The 21,088-nt window shown below is 31.6% G+C and overlaps 2 protein-coding genes, 1 long non-coding RNA gene and 1 other non-coding gene across 5 annotated transcripts; 3 read left to right on the top strand and 1 right to left on the bottom strand.

Moving 5' to 3' along the window:
• The first annotated feature begins 4,386 nt into the window (after positions 1–4,386).
• On the top strand, positions 4,387–8,887 carry LOC140841457 (serine/threonine-protein kinase 12-like). Its single transcript, XM_073208912.1, has 14 exons — positions 4,387–4,524; positions 4,602–4,704; positions 4,798–4,871; positions 5,247–5,480; positions 5,692–5,766; positions 6,129–6,209; positions 6,399–6,493; positions 6,707–6,827; positions 6,900–6,979; positions 7,368–7,430; positions 7,539–7,648; positions 7,733–7,818; positions 8,014–8,132; positions 8,630–8,887. Exons 3-14 carry the CDS (start codon positions 4,836–4,838, stop codon positions 8,763–8,765), a joined length of 1,236 nt encoding a protein of 411 aa, XP_073065013.1. The 5' UTR covers positions 4,387–4,524; positions 4,602–4,704; positions 4,798–4,835; the 3' UTR covers positions 8,766–8,887.
• Positions 8,888–8,949: 62 nt separating this feature from the next.
• LOC140841458 (uncharacterized) lies at positions 8,950–10,681 on the bottom strand. Of its 2 annotated transcripts, none has more exons than XR_012120192.1 (2): positions 10,421–10,681; positions 8,950–9,464 (listed from the first exon to the last, which is right to left on the bottom strand). It is a non-coding gene; the product is annotated as an uncharacterized lncRNA (long non-coding RNA). The 2 variants fall into 2 exon arrangements; XR_012120193.1 differs by having other exon boundaries at positions 8,950–9,385.
• Positions 10,682–16,025: 5,344 nt separating this feature from the next.
• On the top strand, positions 16,026–18,070 carry LOC140841456 (uncharacterized). Its single transcript, XM_073208911.1, has 3 exons — positions 16,026–16,242; positions 16,675–16,729; positions 17,544–18,070. The coding sequence occupies exons 1-3, from the start codon at positions 16,057–16,059 to the stop codon at positions 17,876–17,878; spliced, it is 576 nt and encodes a 191-aa protein (XP_073065012.1). The 5' UTR covers positions 16,026–16,056; the 3' UTR covers positions 17,879–18,070.
• Positions 18,071–18,336: 266 nt separating this feature from the next.
• On the top strand, positions 18,337–18,408 carry TRNAC-GCA (transfer RNA cysteine (anticodon GCA)). The gene has a single exon. It is a non-coding gene; the product is annotated as a tRNA-Cys (tRNA).
• The last annotated feature ends 2,680 nt before the right edge of the window (positions 18,409–21,088 follow it).

Here is a 21,088-nt window from a genome sequence, read left to right as displayed (position 1 = left end):
AAATTATTTATAGTATTTTAATAAATGATTATGTTAGACTTTGGTCCATTGGATGGACGTGCATACCATTATGTGTTCCAAGTGAATATTAGAACGTGTGATGGAGTGGGAATTTTTAAATTTTAGGTCAATGGGAAAAATGTGCACGACTCATTATTTATGAATTATCATTTTCTAAATAAATATTTCATTTATTAATTTTGAGTATGTCTCTTGTGAGACGGTCTCACGAATCTTTATCTGTGAGACGAGTCAACTCTATCGATATTTACAACAAAAAGTAATACTCTTAACATAAAAAGTAATATTTTTTCATGGATCAAATAAGAGATCTGTTTCACAAAATACAACACGTGAGACAGTTTCACACAAGTTTTTGTCATTAATTTTTCAATAATGATGTGTATTAAGTATAAAATTTGTTTTTATTATTGCTTAGGACATACTTGGGATCAATTTTTTTTTTCACTCTTTCTGCTGACGAAGAATGCCAAAAATCAGTAAATAAAAACATATAAATGGCATGGACTTTTGTACATTTCACTAAAATATTTATCTATTCGACTTGGACCAAATTTGACATTCCTGGAAAAAAGTGTATCCACCTTTTTTTTAAATTATCATTGATGCTGCTGAAAATGTGCATTTGCCCGTCAAGAGATTTGTTTGGAATTGTCGTAAAGAATTGAGAAATTTTGGAGTTCTCAAGTGAGAATAATCTTGAAAAGCATGAAATGAAAATATGTTCGAAACTCACTTGTAATATTTCTCTAAAAAAAAAAATAGAAAAGAGATGCTGAATAAAGAAGAAGAGATATTTCTCATTTTGGTGAGCCTCACTCATCTAAGGACTAAGCTTATATGTAAAATAGAATTTCGGTGTGATATAGTTATTTTCGATTTTCGTCGTCTTTAAATATGATGTTAATTTTAATATGATGTTAAAATTTTAATATGTTGTTAATTTTAACATGCTGTTAAAATTTCGATTTTCGTTGTCTTTAAATAGAATTTCGGTGTGATATAGTGCTACAGTACATTCAACTATGATATTAATTTTAATATGCTTTTGTTGAATTGTATTAGTTGAATAAAATGAAGAAAACTATTAGTATAAAGCTGATACTGTTTTTGTAAGATAATGATGTTAGGATAAATTGTTCTAATATGTTGTTTTTTCTTCTACAATGTTTAATTTGTTAATTTTTTAATATATTTTTCTCATGTTGTTTTTAATAATTTTGTAAATATTCATGCTTACTCGAAATAATTCAGATTTGAAAAAAAATATATGTGGTAATAAGATATTTGGGTAGAGTATGGATATTCAATCATTCGAATGAAATTGAATAGTCGATGAGAATGAGTATGACGATGATGTTAAATATCATAAATAAAAAAGATGAGGGATGATAAGAATCCTAATAAATCTGAATTATGGTCATCCCTATATATAACTTTAATAAATGATAATCTTCCACCATTGCGGTTTCCAAATACTTATAAAAGTGGGTCTCATGTGAGACCATCTCACGGATGTTAATCTGTTAGACGCGTCAACCCTACTCATATTCATAATAAAAAGTAATACTCTTAGCATAAAAAGTAATACTTTTTCGTGGATGACTTAAATAAGAGATCCGCCTCACAAATAAGACTCGTGAGACCGTCTCATACAAATTTTTGTCTACTTATAATTGTCCTGCAGATTGGTTTCCCAACATCGTTGCCCTCTAGCATGATTTCTGGTCTTTTCATTTGAAAAAGCAATCTGCAAAAAAATAATATAAAACTAATTAGTAATCTCTTATGAGGCGGTCTCAAGAATCTTTATCTGTGAGACGAGTCAACTCTACCGATCTTCACAATAAAAAGTAATACTCTTAGAATAAAAAGTAATGTTTTTTATAGATGACCTAAATAAGAGATCCGTCTCATAAAAGACGACCCGTAAAACCATCTCACACAAGTTTTTGCCAAAACTAATAAAAGTGAATGGAAATATCATTTATCGAAAATTTATCACAATATTTAAATTGCTATAAAATTTTATTGTAACATTTTATAGACCAAATATTTTGTCTCGTGAACGGATATGATATCGTCTTTCCACTAAGGATGACAATTTCCTCCGAACCCGTTGGAGGATCCGATGGTATGAAAGGATTTTTAAACCCGATTAAATAATTTGGTAATCGGGTATGAGGATTTTCGGGTTCGAGAATGGAGGCGAGTTTGATATAATTCGACCCACATCCGACCCGAATACCCGTTTAAATTATATATATATATATATATATATATATATATATATATATATATTAATTATATTTATTTATATTAAAGATTCATACTTTTTCTTTTCTCTTCCTTTTCACTTTTACGTTTCAATTTTTTACCACTCTTTTATTTTTCATTCAATTTTTCATATTCTTTATTGGTAAGTTTATTCCATGTTTAACTTTAAAAATTGAAAAATACTTTATTTTTGTTGAATTGCGTACTTTTATTCAACTAACATAAACTATTTTTAATATTTTGTTATTTTTTCTATAAAGTTTATTTTACAAATTTCTATCATTAATAATTTTTATTATTGTTCATTTACATAATTTTTTAAATATTCATAACTTCATTGAAACAATTTAAATTTGAAAAAATTCAATTATATATGAAAATAAGATATTTGGATAAGGTATGGCTATCTGATAATCCGATGGGCATGTGGATGTCGGATGAGGATGAAATTCAATACCCGAAGGATATGTGGATGAATTTAATAAATGTGTATGAGGATAGATGGGTCAATTCTATCCTACACCAGGTGAAGTACTCCCCTTTACTTTTTTTTTCTTACACGCCTTTTTTTATTATTATTATTACATTTCAAACTACTTTGACCAAAATCAACCAAACTAATCATTAAACTAATTTCGTTTCATGTATATAATATGTGTTATATCATTATATTATTATTATTATTATTATTATTATTATTATTATTATTATTATTATTATTATTATTATTCTCAAATTTTAAAACTTAATATTTTATATTTAAAAATTACATGAAATTTTTATTTGATAGTAAAACTTTTACGTTTGAGGTTTGAAATTTTCATTTCTATTATTCTTATTTTTGTGGTATAATCATATAAAATGTAAAAAATCAATATTTCAAAATTTAATTATGATAAGAAATTATATGTTCTACCCATTTATAAATGCTAATAAACTTATTGTAGCTATTTTTAAATGCTATATATGTATATATTATTTAGTGAGAGGGAGTAAATCTCCCGGAGTATGATAGAATTGTCCGGATAGATGTATGAAATCCGATCCATACCCTATCCATTGCCATCTCTACTTTCCACAAATACTCCTTCGAGGAAAATTCTAAAAATAGTTAATGGATAAAACCCAAAAATCGATTAGAAATATATAGGAGAAATTAAAGAGTTCCGATTATTATTGTATTTTCGAGATTTTTAATAAATAAATACATGAAAATAGGAGACATATTACTTTGGTGAAATTCTTACATCGTTTGACCAACAAACGCACCTTCGGTAAAATAATCCTCGTCCACAATTTTGAAACTTTTGCCATAAGAAATTTAATTTCATTAATTGAATGAATTTAATATATCCATTAAATTAAGGATTTGAAATATCATATATTTTTAATCAATCAATTTATTTTTTTTCATTTTTAATACTTTCCTTCTTATGTAACGATTTGTTTGAGAAATAAATAGTACTGTAGTGTCATTAATTTTCAATATCTTGACATGTTTCACCAAATTAGTTAATTGATACCGGATTTCTAAAATTGGAGGCATTCTCTGTCAAAAAAATAAAAAAATTTGAGGCATTCAAGGTCTCCTAATTCATGATTAAAATTATTCATTTCTAGTTTGTTATTATTTTTTGAATATAGCGTAATTTTTAAAAGAAATTTAATGATATAATTATGTTAAATGCATTTTCAGTTTATCTATATATTATATATTTTTTAAAATAAGTTTTTTAGTATTAAATAAAAACATTGGCGAGTGGGATGGTTTTTTTTCATTCCCCTCAATCTATGTTTAGGGATTTGGATCTTCTACTGTGTTAAAAACACAACATTTAATGTTGTGTATTTTTTACCCGAGATGATCGCTTGACCGTCTTGTGCCAATATGAGCTCGAACCATCCTTGGTAACTTCCGGAACTTCTTCGTAGTGGCTCCCTTCCATGTCTCATTTCAGAGGAAATTCCTCTTTACTATTATTATTTAGAATATTGAGAATTCATCGTATTCATATTACAGTGAAATTTTATCCCCGGATTCTCATGAAACAAAAATGAATTCTTTTTCACACTTCGGTGTTGGTCTTTGATACTTCAGCAAGCTGCTGTTCGGAAATGAAAATGCAGAAACGATCATGAAACCGTCCGGCGATATCACGCCATGGTCAAAGAAAATTTGGTAATACAAAGTATTCTAAACTAAGAAAAACCCAAAATCCAAACCACGTAAACGGATTTTTTTCCTCTTTTTTTAATCCAGTCAATCAGCTTGGACGAATTGTCCTAAGTTTTCGATTTTTCAGTTGTAATTTAACCAAAAGACAATGCTACGAGTTATAGGGATTTTCCGACGATGATCGGGACTCTTTTGGACTGTCCTCCATCAGCAGTTGCAACTGTAACACGGTTGGTTGACCATGATTGAGGTTATACATGTTAAGCTTTGTGGTTATTCTTGAACTTTTCATTTCCTTTAATAACGCCAGTTAGTGTTTGCAGAAGTGTCTCTGGGAACAGGGTTCGTTCTTCTCTCTCTCATGGAAGATCAGAGGCAGGGCTCTTCGCCTGCTAAGGTAAAAAAAACCAGTTTTGTACAACATATACAAAGCATAAACTTTTCGGTTATTGAATATGCAAACTTCTGATGTTGTTTCGGACCATAGTGTGTGCTGTTTATTTACTGCTTTCGATAATGCATTTCCTAATGAAAATAATCCGTACCCAAAGGGTGTATTCAAAATTTTCATGTTTGTGGCAGTCTTTTAAGATTAGTTTTGTGAAATATTCAAGCTTTTAATTTGGTTGGTGTCTGAATCACTAATGCAATATTGCGTTCTTGTGAATATTGTGTTTTTTGCTTCTTCATACTTCTAGTTTTAGTTGTGTGCCATGATGCCTTGTTTTCCTTTACTGACTTGGGATTAACCATCTTGTTCTTTCTATAACAGATCCCATCTCATGGAGGGGAGTGGGACGGTCCATACCGGCTCCTGTTTTGTTCGAGCAAGGGCGATAAAGCCGGTGTTATCCAAGAACTCAAGAAAGGTGTGGATGCCAACCTAGCCGACTATGACAAGAGAACAGCTCTTCACTTGGCATCATGTGAGGGTTGCACAGAGATAGTTGATCTACTTCTTGATAAAGGAGCTGATGTGAACTCCATGGATCGTTGGGGTCGCACTGTGAGTACTTCTTAACATCTCTCAACTCTAAGGTCACATGATTTACAAACCAGTGTAGCTATTAATTGTGGTTCAAGACTTGGGTAAGTTACTGCATCAATGACCAAAGTTAATAGCATTAGAAGATTCTTTGGGCCTATACCATGTGTTGCTGCGCACCATGCTACTATTTTAATATGCCATATAAGTTTTTTCCAAACATACATTGCAGGCACTGTCTGATGCTCGTACCTTTGGCCATGAAGACATATGCAAAATTCTGGAAGCTCATGGTGGAACTGACCCGGTATATTATGCTTCAGCAATATCTTTACCAGCTAAAGTAGTCATTGTTTTAGAACAATATTTTCTAACATTTTTGTTTTAGTTATGCCAATGTGAAATGCAAATTGCACTTGTTTGATCTTCTTTACATACCAAATATGTTTCACTTAATTGTTGAGGGCTAATGGAGGGCTGGAAAAGCATATGTTTTGCTAGTTCGGTTATATTTCCAAGCACTCAGGTGGTCTTTACAAACAGCTTCAGGATTAATGTCGCTTTGTAGTTTCCAGCATGGCCACTCTCACTAGAATTTAACGCCACTGAACATTGTAATGTTTTGGCATTTATCATAGTAAACATTTCATGTCAATTTGCTTGCAACAGATGGGAGTTAATTCTCAAGCTCCATATTGTGAAATTGACAGCAGTGAAGTGAACATGGGTGAAGGCACACTTATAGGAGAAGTAATTTCTCTTTCCTGATACCAAGGCAATCATCTCCTATAAAACCAACTGTATTTTTTCTTCATTTTTTTCATCTTTAAAATTCTCTAGTCCGAAGACATCCCACACATTTTAATATAGAATCTTTATCGTATGCTTTACTAGAAATGGATCGTTTTACGTGATACTGATATTACGAATAAATGACAGGGTGCCTATGGTGAAGTGTACTTAGTCAAATGGCGTGGTACAGAAGTTGCTGCAAAAACAATTCGTTCTTCCATTGCATCAAACAAGACAGTAAAGTGAGTTTATCTTATGGGGGAAGAACACTGTTTAAATCTTAACGAGGCAAATAGACATTTCTAAGTTTTATTTTGGTAATCATCTATATTCTATGGTTGAATCCATATGAAAAGAGAAGCATTAATTAAGGGTGCAACTTTACCTAGAAGGATTATGGGAGTTGAGTATCTCTCATCCATTTCATTTGATTTCGATTGGCCGATATATTACAGGGACAACTTCCTAAAGGAACTGGCCTTGTGGCAAAAATTGCGACACCCTAACATTGTGCAGTTCCTTGGTGTTCTGAAGTATCCTGATCACTTGGTCTTCCTCACTGAGTATCTACAAAATGTACGTATTACTCGGAAATCAATCGTTATTTTTTAACGCATGAAATAATGCTTCTGTAAATGGAAATTCTAGGGAAGTTTGTATGACATATTGAGAAGGAAGGGAAGACTTGATATGCAGACTGCAGTTGCATTTTCTCTTGACATAGCTAGGTATATATACATACTCTGAATTCGTGGTCTCTCTTCCTACTCATACAGAATAGTTTAAAATTTTATGTGATTTTCTAAACAATCAAGTTTCTGGAATCACCCCCACCCTGACCACGCCCCCTCCTTGAATTCCAAGGTCTCTCACCCTAGATGCAATGTGATGCAAGACTCTGTTATTTTGGCGTACAGTAACAAAAATGTCGAGGAGGACATACTAATACTTGTCCATCTTCATCATAAGGAGTATTATTGCTCACATCTTTTCTTAAGATTCAGGGAAAATTAGTGTAAATTTTACTGATACTAAGTTCATTTGTAGAGGTCATTATTTGTTGCCACCCCTGCAAATATCAATGTAACAAAATCAAGCTTTTGTTTATTCCTGCAGAGGCATGAATTATCTGCATCAACATACTCCGCATGCTATAATCCACCGCGATTTGACACCCAGGTCTGAATTGTAGTTTCACAGTATTGTTCTGCTAAGATGCATTTTATCATTCTTGAAATGACATACTACATATCTTCTAGACATTACATCATCGAAGATTCCTTGCAGGAATGTTTTGCAGAACGATGCAGGGCACCTTAAGGTAACAGATTTCGGGCTTAGCAAAATCACACAAGGAAAGGATGTCGGTTATAAAATGACCGGTGGAACTGGAACATGTACTAGTGTATACTTCTTGTAAACCTTCGCAGTTTTGAATAATGATAAAAACTCTTACAAGATGCTTTTGTGACCTTCGTCAGATCGCTACATGGCTCCAGAAGTCTATCGTCGAGAATCATATGGAAAAAGTGTCGATGTCTTCTCTTTTGCTTTGATTGTCCACGAGGTAAATTGACTTCTTATGTTTTGTTATATGCAATTGGAAACTTCTTGTGTTCTTACACCACCATTCATTTTTTTTTAAAGTTCAGTTACATGCAAGACGGTCAAGTATAAGGTTTTCTTGTATAGTATATAACAGAATATAGTCATTTGCTGCCAACCTGCGACCAAATACTGCTCATATTTAGTTAGTATGCAGATGTTTCAAGGAGGACCATCAGATAGGGGAGAGGATGCAGAAAAGTTGGCAGATAAACGAGCTTACGAAGATTCAAGGCCATATCTCTCATCAATTTTGTACCCTGAACCGATCAAGAAGTGAGTTTATCAGTTTCTCTACAGTTCCTATCCTTAGCTTATTACCATTTGACTTTATGAAAACTTGGCGGTGCCTAGTTATGTCCTAATGCCATGTAACTGTTTCACAAGAAGTTTATGGCCAGTTTAAATGTCGGGTTTGCAAGCAAAACAATTGCCTCATTGCAAAAGTATAGGTTTGATAAAATTAACACCTTTCAAACACCAAAATCACGACCTTGTCCATTTGAAAGCGTAAGAGTAAATATTAGCAATAGATGGCTTCGTAAAGAATGCAGGACTTCGTAAAGAATGGGCATGCGTTGTGATTGTCTTATGCCACTGTTTCATTTGGTTTCGCCGGTCAGTGTGTGTGTGTGTGTGTGTGTGGAACTCAAGCATAGAGCCTTTGTTACGCTCGTGCAATTTCCTTTTATTCATCTTCTATGTATCATACATATACTACTTGGTTCGAATAAAGTTCACTGTCGAATGAAAAAAGGTTACTTTGGTGGCAGACTCCTACAAGATTGCTGGCATAAGAATCCTGATCGAAGGCCTACATTCGAAGAGATCATCTTGCACTTGGAGACCATTCAAGAGAAACTCGAAAGTAAAACCATTGGAGCCTGCTGTAGCTGTGTTGTCTTGTAAAAGGAGCTCATAGCATTAATGTGCATATTATATATCTGTGTTTTTGGCCAAAAAGGCTTCTCGATATCGAAATGTATCGAAGCCTTGGGTAGTAAAACAAACAGGATGCTGTAAAATCAATAAAGATTTCTTTTTCGATTTTACCATGACTTTACATCTTTCAGCTTGTAATAACTCAAATTCATATTCGTAAAAACTTTCAGGTTTACGGGGAAATATTTAAAATACACACGCAAACAATACTTGATGAACGTGAGAAAGAACCCTCGTTGAAGATGTACCCTAACTCGATTTCAATCTTGCTTAATAAACTCGAGTTGCTTAGCAAGTTGCATTCTGCACAAAATATCTACAGGCTTACAATGCTACTTTTATATTCACCACTATTGAACTGTACAAAAGCTTTGAACGCTGAAAGGAGATCCAAGCAACAACATATACAAACTTTGACCAAGAAATCTTACAACAGATTTTAACGGCCTACGGGTGTTTCTCTGCAGCAGGAGAAGGTAGCTTGCTAGTCCCATTTTGAACTTTCTTTTCCTGTCCAAAGATAAACTCTTTCACAGATCGTTCAGCCGATAGTATCGCATTTTTTATCCGTAATTTCAAAAGGAATACTGACAACATTAGACTGAGAGCCACGCCTCATTTGGATTAGGCATTAATGAAACAAATTCAAGAATAGCCGAGTATGAACTGCATTGCATTAGCAGAAATATTTATCATTCCAAGTCAAACAATTCCAATAGTCACCGCACAACTAAACTATCTACCAGATAAAGACACGAGAACTAGATGAAATTGTAAGAATAGAATTGCAATGGAAATGCTATGCAAAGTTTTTCCTCCAACAGGTTGTTCCTTATTCCTACTGGACCCCCTACACCTGCCTCATGTTCCCTTGCTTCCCATTGCTCCTCTATATTTCACTCATAGTTGGAGTCTTAGCTCGTAACAGCTACAGTTTAACGGTAGCCTTCATGAGAAACCAATGTTAATCGAACATCAAATAATTGCTTCCGCTGAAATGACTTTGCACAGAAGTTTCTTTGGTTGGTTTTTCATTAAAAAAGTTTATATTACCAATCACAAATATTCTCCCCGCAGAGAAGGCACACTAGACTGGCATTCAGCTGAGCTCCTATTGTCATCTCGTTGGCTAAACGAATCTTCAACGTCGATTTCCTTTTCGGTATTGTTCCCTAAATGCCGGAACAATACCAATAAAAATTAATTCAATCACAGTCTTGCTTAAGATAAAACTTAACCAGGGCCAACCCAATGAGAGGCGATCCTCACCGCCAAAAATTGCATTAAATCTCCTAAAACATATTCATGATTCCGCCAAGAAATTAAACAAGTATCAACAATATTTACACAAGAATTCAACCTCAAGTTTCTTCATCTCAATCACCCATGGTTCATAATCTTAATAATCTTCACAATAAATTTATGCAAACTATTACGCTTACAGTATGAAATGCACACAAACAACCAGCTAAAATAAAAAATTATGAACATAATCTACGACAAAACACGCACAACACCCCCAGCTCGAACAGAACACGTTATCTTTAAACATCAGAAATTAAACAAAAACCCACAAAATGTCACAAAAATCGATGCAACACGATGCCGCCGAAAACACTCACGGGGTCAAGAAGATTGGGTTGATGACCATTGTCCGCATTGAGGAGGAAATAAGCAGCATTGACAGTGGCCAACATTGTTGTGCTCCGCACCAGTTTAACAGTTCTTGGGTCCATTTTCTCCCAATTTCCCGCTCAAAATTTGGGCATAGAAACTCAGACGATGGAGGGTTTCTGCTCTGTTCAAGATTCTGTTGACAAGCGATGAGTTCGGATTTCAACTGCGAGATTTCTAGAAGTTTCAATGGGCTTCCGCGTTCTTATTATGATCGGTATTATTATCATTTTAGTCCTTTAAGTTTCAAAAATTATTTTCCCCTCATAATTTGGAATTTTTAAAATTTTACATTTTTAGTTTTAATTTTCAATTTTTGATGGAAAATTTACATTCTTGCTATCATAATTGCATGTTTCAGATTTCAAAATTTAAATGTAATTATAAATTTATATTTTTAGTTTTAAATTTGATCTTAAATTTATTAAAATTAAAATTTAGTTTTATATATGTATTTCAATAGATAAATTATTTGGGGGAAAATTGTAGTTAAAAAATACCTTTAAATTTGACGGTACGTGAGTATACATTAATATAATTAAATATGATTGTTTTTTTTTATTACTTTGTTTAATGCACCAATAGACTTTTAATTTGAATATTTAGTTTGGAGATCAATGGATGAAGTCATTGACCTAATTGAGGTGTAAACGATATAAATCAAGTTAAAATATCGATTCGATTTGATTTTGTAAGATTGAGCTCGACTTGAACTTATCGAATATTCAATTTTCAAGTCCGAGCTCGACTCGTGAAGATATATAATTACTCAAGCTCAAAAAACCGTAGAATAATTTTAGAATTTAAATTTTGTATTTATACGGACAATAATACCCTTAAATTAAAATAATATATATAGTCATTTGAGATTTTCTCGAGCTACTAGAGTGGTAATAATTAAAAGTCGAGCTCAACTCATGTGAAGGAACAAGCTACTCGAACTCGAACTCGAATCGAGTTCAACCAAATCACGCTCGTGTCGAATTTGATCGAACTGCTCACGAATAACTTGGTCGCTTGTACCCTAGACCTAATCCATTGTTTCCAATAAACATATATAGTTGATATATATGTATACATTCATTGATATTAACACACGTATATGTTATGATAATTTCTTGCATTGATTATTCCAGTTTTCAACTTATTTATTTTAACATTTTTTTATATTAATGTACATCATAATATTTTACCATTTTTGGGTCGGCAAGAAAATATACTCAATGATACTTACAATCGTTTTTTTTTTATATTTTAATGACCTAAATCGGCATTGTGATGAAAAGTGTCGAAACATGAACATGCAGGGGCGGATTTAGTGTAGGGCGAATGGGGGCCACGACCCCCCTAAAAAATTTAAAAAAAAAATTTAGTATATATTAATTTTTTTTAAACTAAATATATAAACAGATATATATATATACACGGCCCCCCTAAAATGAAGGATACGTCCATGTATCTCAGTTGCTAAAGTCAATTATAACGTTTGCTCCACCCGATTTCGAAACTTGAGCCCGTCTTTTTTTTACTTAGCGACGGTTTTTGAACAACTGTCGCAAAATCTGCGACGGTTTCTTATAACCGTCGCCATATAGCGACGGTTATTGAAAAACCGTCGCAATATAGCGACAGTTGTTGAAAAACCGTCGCAAAATAAACTAAGCGGCCCCCCCTCTATCGGAGTCCTAGATCTGCCCCTGTGAACATGCTTCTCTATAAAAATAAAAATAAAAATAAAAATAAAAAGTATACACTGAAAATCTAAATAATCAATATAAGAAATTTTAATACAATAAATTTTGTTATTAATTAACTATGTTTTAACATGATTTTAGTTAAACTTATAAAAAAAATTAAGGGAAAGAGTCAGACATGTCGATAGATTATGTTTACTGTATAAACCAAGACTATGTTTTACAAGTTCCAAACCATCAAGTTCAAACATGTCAAAATCGATAAACTTTATATAAAATTGATTTAGTCGTTAAACTGTTAGAAGATGTTGATATAAAAGAGAGAATTCCGAAAAATTTTAAGTGTTGAGAAAACGAGAAAAGTTCTATCTACGTACTATCAAAAATACATCAATGTTCTCAAATCACCATTAATGTCTTGTCTCCAATCATGGTTCATAATCTTAATCTCAGGTAAATTATCAATATGCTCCCCCTTCAGTAACTTGTTGCACCCAGACTCAATCTTCTACACCAGTTCAACTCATAAGACGCACAAGAACAATTGAGAAGTTAGAGTTGATTACCAAACTTCTCGTTTAGAAGATATGTAGAGATTAGTTAGGGCTTGTCGTCGGACGATTGAGTATGGAAGGAGTTTTGACCGTATATTCAGTTGGAGTGAAATTGTAAAACAACTTGTATAAATCAAAGTCTTCTAATAGAACATTCTGAAAACAAATGAAAAGGAGACGCAGATAGATTTGGTCATCGAACTTCCAAAAACAACCTCGAATGTTCATCTTTATCCTTTTTCTAATAAGTTCCAACACACATATTCATTTTCTTTTCATGTTTCGTAAATTAATTTGACCAAAATATTCGTTGCAACAATTCGAGTTATTTCCACAATTTAACTAAAAGTTAATCGAATGATCAATTTTGATCAATAATATTGTCATCGTTGTTAACTCAACCATGAAACACTCTAAGGAAGTCTTATAACAGATTCTAACACACTGTCATTTGACTCGACAGATTATAAATTTTCATTCTGGTCTTGTTGGAATGATTTGTTTGACCCAATGGCAGATTTATTTCATCTATGGATAATGAAGATACATATTTAGAAATATTTCTAGTGCTTCAACTTTTTGTGATGACAACGTTTGTGTTCTTAAAAGATACTTAGTGAAAATTTAGGGTTCGATTCTAAGCATGTGATACTATAGTTCGAGTACAGATTTTGAATTTATAGTGAATATCGTAGGCTAAAAAGGTGGTTCCCACCAATATTAGATGTACCATTTTCTTCACGTAATCAAATAGGATCCATACAATATATCATTTATAAGTCAAGGCGAACTCACATTTTCAGGACCGAAGTCACGTTGTTCAGAAAAACCATATACCTGGTTTGATAACTCGTTGTTCATTGGACTAAATTTTCGGACCGAATCTGCATTGTTGGATGGACTCAATTTTCGATACAATGACCACTGTTCATGTCTCCAATTAATAATTGTTCATCTATTCATATATAATAGCTCAATAATTATAAGAATCAATAATATTTTTGCAATATCAATCATGCAATACAATATGATCTGTGACATTTCAACATGATGCAATATATAAGAATGAAATGATATAAATTTTATCATAAATACTGGGTCAAATGCCAAAAGACTATTTAGAAAGAAGAGTGGGTCTCATGTGAGACCGTCTCACGGATCTTAATCTGTGAGACGGGCCAACCCTACTCATATTCACAATAAAAAGTAATACTCTTAGCATAAAAAGTAATACTTTTTTATTGATGATTCAAATAAGATACTCGTCTCACAAATATAACTCGTGAGACCGTCTCACACAAGTTTTTGCTTAAAAAGAATTAGGGTAGTAAAACATCACCTTTCAACTTACGCAATGGCTTGATTTATTACTCCAATTGTTTCAATTTTTCCTATTATCATAATTTTGTGATACGTATGTGTTAGTAAAGCTACAAGGGAGTTGATTTTTTTAAGTTAAAACTTTTGTTAATTTTTTTTTTTGAAATTTGGACTCAAACCCTAAATTTAGTGCAGAATGCAAAATAGAAATATTTTTCTCGGATAAAAGAACAGATTACTCTATCTATTTCATCAAACCTTTCTCCCATAGTCAAATTTAAAACTAAAATGCGCGTGAGAGAACACTTCTTAAATATGCAAATAGCCATATATTGGACTCATTAGTGTCATTGCTTGACCTTCTAATACTAGCTACTCTGCCAATACCGTGGACAATTTTTATAATTATTATGGCTAAAATGAAATTTGACAACTATCGATGTACTAAAGTGCTATGAATTTGTATAAAAAATAAAATCAAATGTTTTTTGAAATTAAAAAAAACAAAATTAATTATTGATATCAATAGGGGCAAAATAGGGAAACCAAAAAACGACCAAAGACACCAAAACGTTATTTATTAACTTATAATAGTAAAAGTATTAGTGTTTTTTCATTTTTTTTTTTATTTTAATAGAGTTATTAATCTTTATTAGTTTTAGTTTTTGAATAAATATGATGCACACACAAATATATTGTTAAATTAGTCTTTGTATCATTATACATATTTGAACACACTTTTTAAATGATTCGAACATGTGTTCCATGATGTGAGGTGTGACAGGAGTAGGTCTCTTGTGAGACGGTCTCACGAATCTTTACCTGTGAGATGGTTCAACTCTATCGATATTCACAATAAAACGTAATACTCTTAGCATAAAAAGTAATTATTTTTTCATGAATGACCCAAATAAGATATCTGTCTCACAAAATACGACCCGTGAGACCGTCTCACACAAATTTTTGTCGGTGTTACAGAAAGGACCCTATCATTGTGGACCACAGTATATCGCACAGATAAAACACAAAGCATAATCAAATCAACCCATTGTCTAATAAATCCCAATGGAGCATCATATTTTTCAAGAATTCTCCTTCAACACGATTATTACCCTTAAGACATGTCAATTTTAAATGTTGTCTCCCCTTTCTTACCTTATATTTCCGTTTCAAATAAAGACCGATCTCAAATGCAATAAGAACATTATCTATTATAAATTTACCTAATTGAAAAGTGCTTTGCGTTGGAGAGATAATAGATTTAAGCACCACCTTAAGCATGTTGGCAATCACCTTAGACACAATTTTGTAAAGAATATTATTTTGTTTTTTTTAAATAAAAAAAGACCATAATTATATTTTTCTTAAAATTAATAAATATGTTTTGGAACAAATTATTTTTTTGACAAAATATACTTATTTATTTATAAATTTAAGGGAATGTTTGGGATACATTATAATTTCAAAGAAATGGTTTATTGATCGTGAACAAAAATTAAAATCTTAAAATGAAAAGTTTATTCATTAGTGAAGGTGACAAGCACGTTGAAATTTATTATGTTAGAGTTTTTTTTCCAAATAAATTAGTTGTTATTACCTGTTGATTTTGATAATCGTGATATTCAAATGTTGGAGTTTTATTATTAAATATATATTTTTAAATGTGTGGCGACCATTGTCTTAATTTAAAAGATATGTTTATAATAAATTATATAATAAGAAAATTTTTATTCTTCTAAAGTAATACTATTTTAAATAAGGGGTCATCACAATATTTGATAAACAATTGATTTTAATATAATTAATTTTAAAATTATAATCACTATCTCACTAACTTTTAGATTTCAATTAAATTAAAAAAATTGACATAAAATTGAGTTTAAAAAATAGGCAAAACTGGTATTTTTAAAAAATCAAGAAGTCAATAATATTTTTTAGTGATTTCAATCATGCCCTCACTTTAATTTTGGATCAACTATTTTTTTTTAAAAAAAAATAACCTAAAATATTTTACCAATGTTAACAAAACCCCAGCTTGCCCGTCTCGCAAAGGCAGAGCAGAGAACCGAGCGTGGAAGGGCTTCAATGGAAGAGCCAAAACCTTTTCAGGAAACCAGGAAGAGAACCGTAGAACAGTTTCGGGAATCCCCTTGTTACAAGATGCATGTTGTTCTTAAAGATCTTCGACCCCATTTCATTCAGGTCTCAAGTTTTAAACCGCGTTTCTTGTTGTTGTGGTTAAAATGTTCGGTGGGGTTTTTTTCTTGAATATTTGTGGGTTTCCAGACGCTCGTGGCCTTTTTTTGTATTCACCCCTGAATTTTGCTTGCAAACGTTTTTCTGTGGTGCTTTTGATTTTTTCGAGAATATGTAGGATTGCACAAAGTTATGTTCTTTAGTCCAAAGGAGACTAAATTCGACGAAGGATTCTGTTTTCAGCTGTGTTCTGTTTATTAGTTTTGGTGACTGACATGAAGTGTTTGTATAAGATAAAGTGTTAGAACCTGTGGACTTCAATTTTCGCAAATGATGCAAGTTGAGAGTTTTGCACTTATGGTAGCACCTGCATCGATTTTTATATGATGGGAATCTTAATTTTCTAATTGATATATGAATTCTTTTGTGATCTTGTAGGTGCTCATGACTCCGGATTTTCATAATTGTGATGCCGCTGATAAGATCCGTGAAGGTGAGGATTTAAGAATTGGGTTATTATGCTATTTACCAATAGCATTTGTGTTCTCTCGGATAGCCATCTCTGCATAAGATTTGTGTGGTTTGTGACTCGGATATCCATCTCTGCATAAGATTTGTGTGGTTTGAATCTCACAAACCAATGTTGGAATTTAGTAGAGCCAGGAGGAGAGAGTTTCTCTGGGAGGTGGAATGTGATTCTCCACATTCTAAGTTATAAATGGAAACTGTCATCATCTGTGGTGCCCTATGTTATCGATTACCTCATTTCTGATTTAAGCCTTTCCTATTCTAGTAATCTGCAAGCTTTTGCATTTTACCAGATGCATACTTAAACTGCATATGCCTTAACTTTTGTTCTATACCATAGTCCATTACCTGTGGTTCATGAGTTTTTGTGTGTTTTCTGGTTTTTATGCTTCTGATGCCTTGTCTTTTTTGTGCTTGCGTTCAAGAATACTTCTTGTTCTGACTGTTATTGTGTTGCAAATTTATCTGATAGTCTGCTTCTTGAGTATTAGCTTTTTTATCTTCCCGTATTGACTTATTGAGTAGAAGTTTGTGCATAAACGCCGCCTTAGCATGTTTGACAAATTCACGAGCATGATGAGAAAATAAGCATGAAAATTCATACAAGTTACCGTTTAACTTGTCCTTCTCCCCTTGGATAGCATTGTTGTGCCAAAATTCTTCGGGGGAAACCATCTTTCATGTTGTGAAATTCGGTATGACAAGAAAAATGCACGAATAATTCATTTTACCACTTGAATCTGAAATGGCCTTACAAAAATGTAAAATATAATCTGCAGGGATGAAAGTTATGATGGATCTGTACCAAGAAATGGCAGCAGATTCTTCTCCCCTGGAAAAGTGTAGTACCGTGCCAAATGATTCGTCTGGTGACACACGCGATGGACAAAAGCCTGTGGAACTCCAAGAAAATGCAAAATCGGCTGAAAACATTCCTCTTGATGGAGGAAGCCCGACCATAATCTCCGATCATCAGGACCAAGGTACATACATTGTTGGTGGTTCGGCTTTTGGTTGGAATTTCGTCACATTCCTAGGCAACAAATCTGTGTATTACGGCCGAACAAAAGAGTCTTTTCGTGCTGCAAATCCCAAGCTCGATATCAACGAATGAAGATCTACAAATTATTCTCGAGTTATACGTGTTGCTTCTCCGATTTTGATGGATGGAATTAAGTGAGGTGATGGCTTTACATAACCCTATGTAGAAAGCATTTTTCGAATCCCATTTTACCTGTACTGATCAAAGAAACAATGTGAAGAACAATTATATTAGTAGTGAAGCTTAGCTATCATGGATTCTTTATGATTTGGTTTCATGTGATCCTTTCATTTTATCACATTACCGATACGGCGATACCAGGTTTAAATATTCTCAAATTTTCGAAACTTAATATTATTAAAATAATTTATCTTAGTGCTTAAATATAATGTGAGTAATCTTATTTACAGTTCAATTTTATACATAAAATGTGAACAATTTCTTTCATAAGGTGGAGTTTGATAGAAAATGGATGCAAAATAATGTTGATTATAATATATTTTATGATAAAAGAACAGTGAAACCATGAAGGGTCCATAGCTCAGTGGTAGAGCAATTGACTGCAGATCAATAGGTCACCGGTTCGAACCCGGTTGGGCCCTATGAGATCATCTTTAATATTTTTTCCCTCCCACGTTTCCGATGGGTTGGGATATGATTTAATTATTTAAGTCTATTTGTGCAATTTAAATTAGGGGTTTGTTTGTGTTTAATTAATTATGGGTTCCTTCAGAATATTTCATTAGCCCAAAGTCTAATTACCACTTGACAATTCTATAAATAGGTCAGGCTTTCATTGAAAGAAAGTTCTTATTTTACAGATGATGATGAAGTTAAATTAACCATGCATAAATATTTATGCTCTTAATTATAGATCATACTAAATGTTTGGCAAAAACTTGTGTGAAACGGTCTCACGAGTCGTATTTTGTGATACTGATCTCTTATTTGAGTCATCCATAAAGAAATATTATTTTTTATGCTAAGAGCAGCATTACTTTTTATTGTGAATATCGGTAGGGTTGACCCGTCTCACAGATAAATATTCGTGAGACCTTCTCACAATAGACATACTCTAAATGTTTTTCATGTGATTTTCAACTAGTTATTTAATTTCGTATAATGATTGATTTACTTAATATTTTATATAATAAAATTATTTACTAACACGATCATCTATTTTCAAGAGTATTCACATAAAAGACATACATGATTAATACTTCTTTAAAAATCCAACTCCAATGATAGAATAACATTTTTTTAGGAAGATTAGTGTCAAGTCAAGACAATTTAAACTCTCTCAGATCGTTTTAATATGTCACATCATAATTATTATTCAACTTAATTATTCATACTGTAGATCTTTATAAACAATTTTTTATTGATTTGATAATTTTATTAATCACAATTTAATTAATTTATTCATATAAAGTTATAAGAAACAAATAATAATAATTAAATATAAATTAGATGTGAATCTTAATATGACAATTTTTAAATTTTATTTACATGTATGGTTATAATAATAAATATAATCACAAAACATTAAAAATGACATAATAACCAAAAAAATAATTATACATAACTTTTACATAAATATCTTATACAAATAATTTCTAAACAGATAATGTTTCTATAACCAATTTTATAATTTCCATAATTAATATAATCCAAAGATGTCATTAGATGAAAATTTCCAAATCTAAAACTTTGGAACAAAATAAAAATTAAAGATTTGTCGAACCAGTGTAGATCTACACGACTATATAAGTGATAAACCGCTGAGAGTGCAATATACAGGAAATTTGGGGGCTATTTGCAATTAATCGAATAAAAAAGGAAAGCAAAATGATGCGATATTTTAGAACACACGTGGTTGAGAAAATTAAGGCGGGTCATATGGAGCCCCAGACCCGAACCGTAGCCACGTCAAGTCGCCTAAAGTGGTCCTCCCCCTAGTCGGATCTTAGTTCACCGATATTTAGATCACTATCCCAAGCGCTCAACCATGGATTCCAAACACGTGTGTTACACGATAAAAGAGAAATATAACTTCATTTTCACATTTAAAAAAATTGGGAAAATACTAATAATTTTTTTATTAAAAAATGCTAAAAATTTTGAAATTATAAGCAAATGAAAATAAATTACAATCAAATAATTCAACCAATATTTAAAAGCATTAGTTTAAGAAATTAGTAATGTATAAATTAATTTGTTAAATAAAATTTGAAAATAAAACTAAAGAAATACTACAATGTTAATTATCATTAAAATTCATTCAAAGTAAGCCAAACAAAAATAAAACTAAAGAAATACTATAAAGTTAATTATCATTAAAATTCATTCAAAGTAAGTTAAATAAAACTTAAAAATATTTACCTAAAAAAAACTTAAAATACATTTAAAAAAATATATAAAAAACATATTCTGATTATCGCAACAACACGCCTTAACTTGCAACTCACACAGATGAATTTGTTTGACACGCTTTTAGACAAGTTGAGATTTTCCCAACTCATCCCGCCAATTTCTATGGCGGTGGTGATCGACTCCATGACCTAGTCCAACTTGACCACTCTAAATAGCTGAGACCGATGAACTACAAACTTAATCTCTTTTATTCTAATTTATGTCCTATATATGATAAATACTATAAGGTATAGTTTGGTACGCATGATAGGATAAACATGTGATATATAATATAAGGATAAGTTAAGGATAAATAAGATGTGAGATATTATATTTAATGTTTGGTATGATTTAATAAGAGTGATTAAGTTTATATATTAGTTTGTGATGACAAAATTAACATTATCATAATAAATTTTATAATTTCAAAGTTGTTGCTTGAGTTCATATTTTTTATCTGTTCATGCGACGATAGTGCTTGCATGATTTTTTTATTTTTACCTAATTTTATATATTATATAATATGATAATTGAGCCCTTGATTTTGTGAGTTAAGTCAAATATAAATTTTTAAGGTTAATCGGGTGATATTAATAATTTTATTGAGATTTATAAAAATTATTATATAATTATCTCGATTTCATTTACATAATTATCATATTATATAATATTATATAATATATAAAAATAAATAAAAATATTTATTTGATTTTAATTTCTATGTACTAGCATAGATTTATAAAAATCATTTATAAATTGAGGGTAATTAAGTAATTTACAGTGTATTTTATCATTAAATTAAAATTATCACACTTAATAGAAATGACATCTTATCCTTCCAAAAAATTATTTATCAATGGCCCATGATAA

The sequence above is a fragment of the Primulina eburnea genome, chromosome 9 (assembly GCF_022965805.1).
Source record: "Primulina eburnea isolate SZY01 chromosome 9, ASM2296580v1, whole genome shotgun sequence".
Classification (NCBI taxonomy): Eukaryota; Viridiplantae; Streptophyta; class Magnoliopsida; order Lamiales; family Gesneriaceae; genus Primulina; species Primulina eburnea.
The sequence above is the reverse complement of the archived record's forward strand: the minus strand, read 5'-3'. Positions and strand labels throughout refer to the sequence as shown.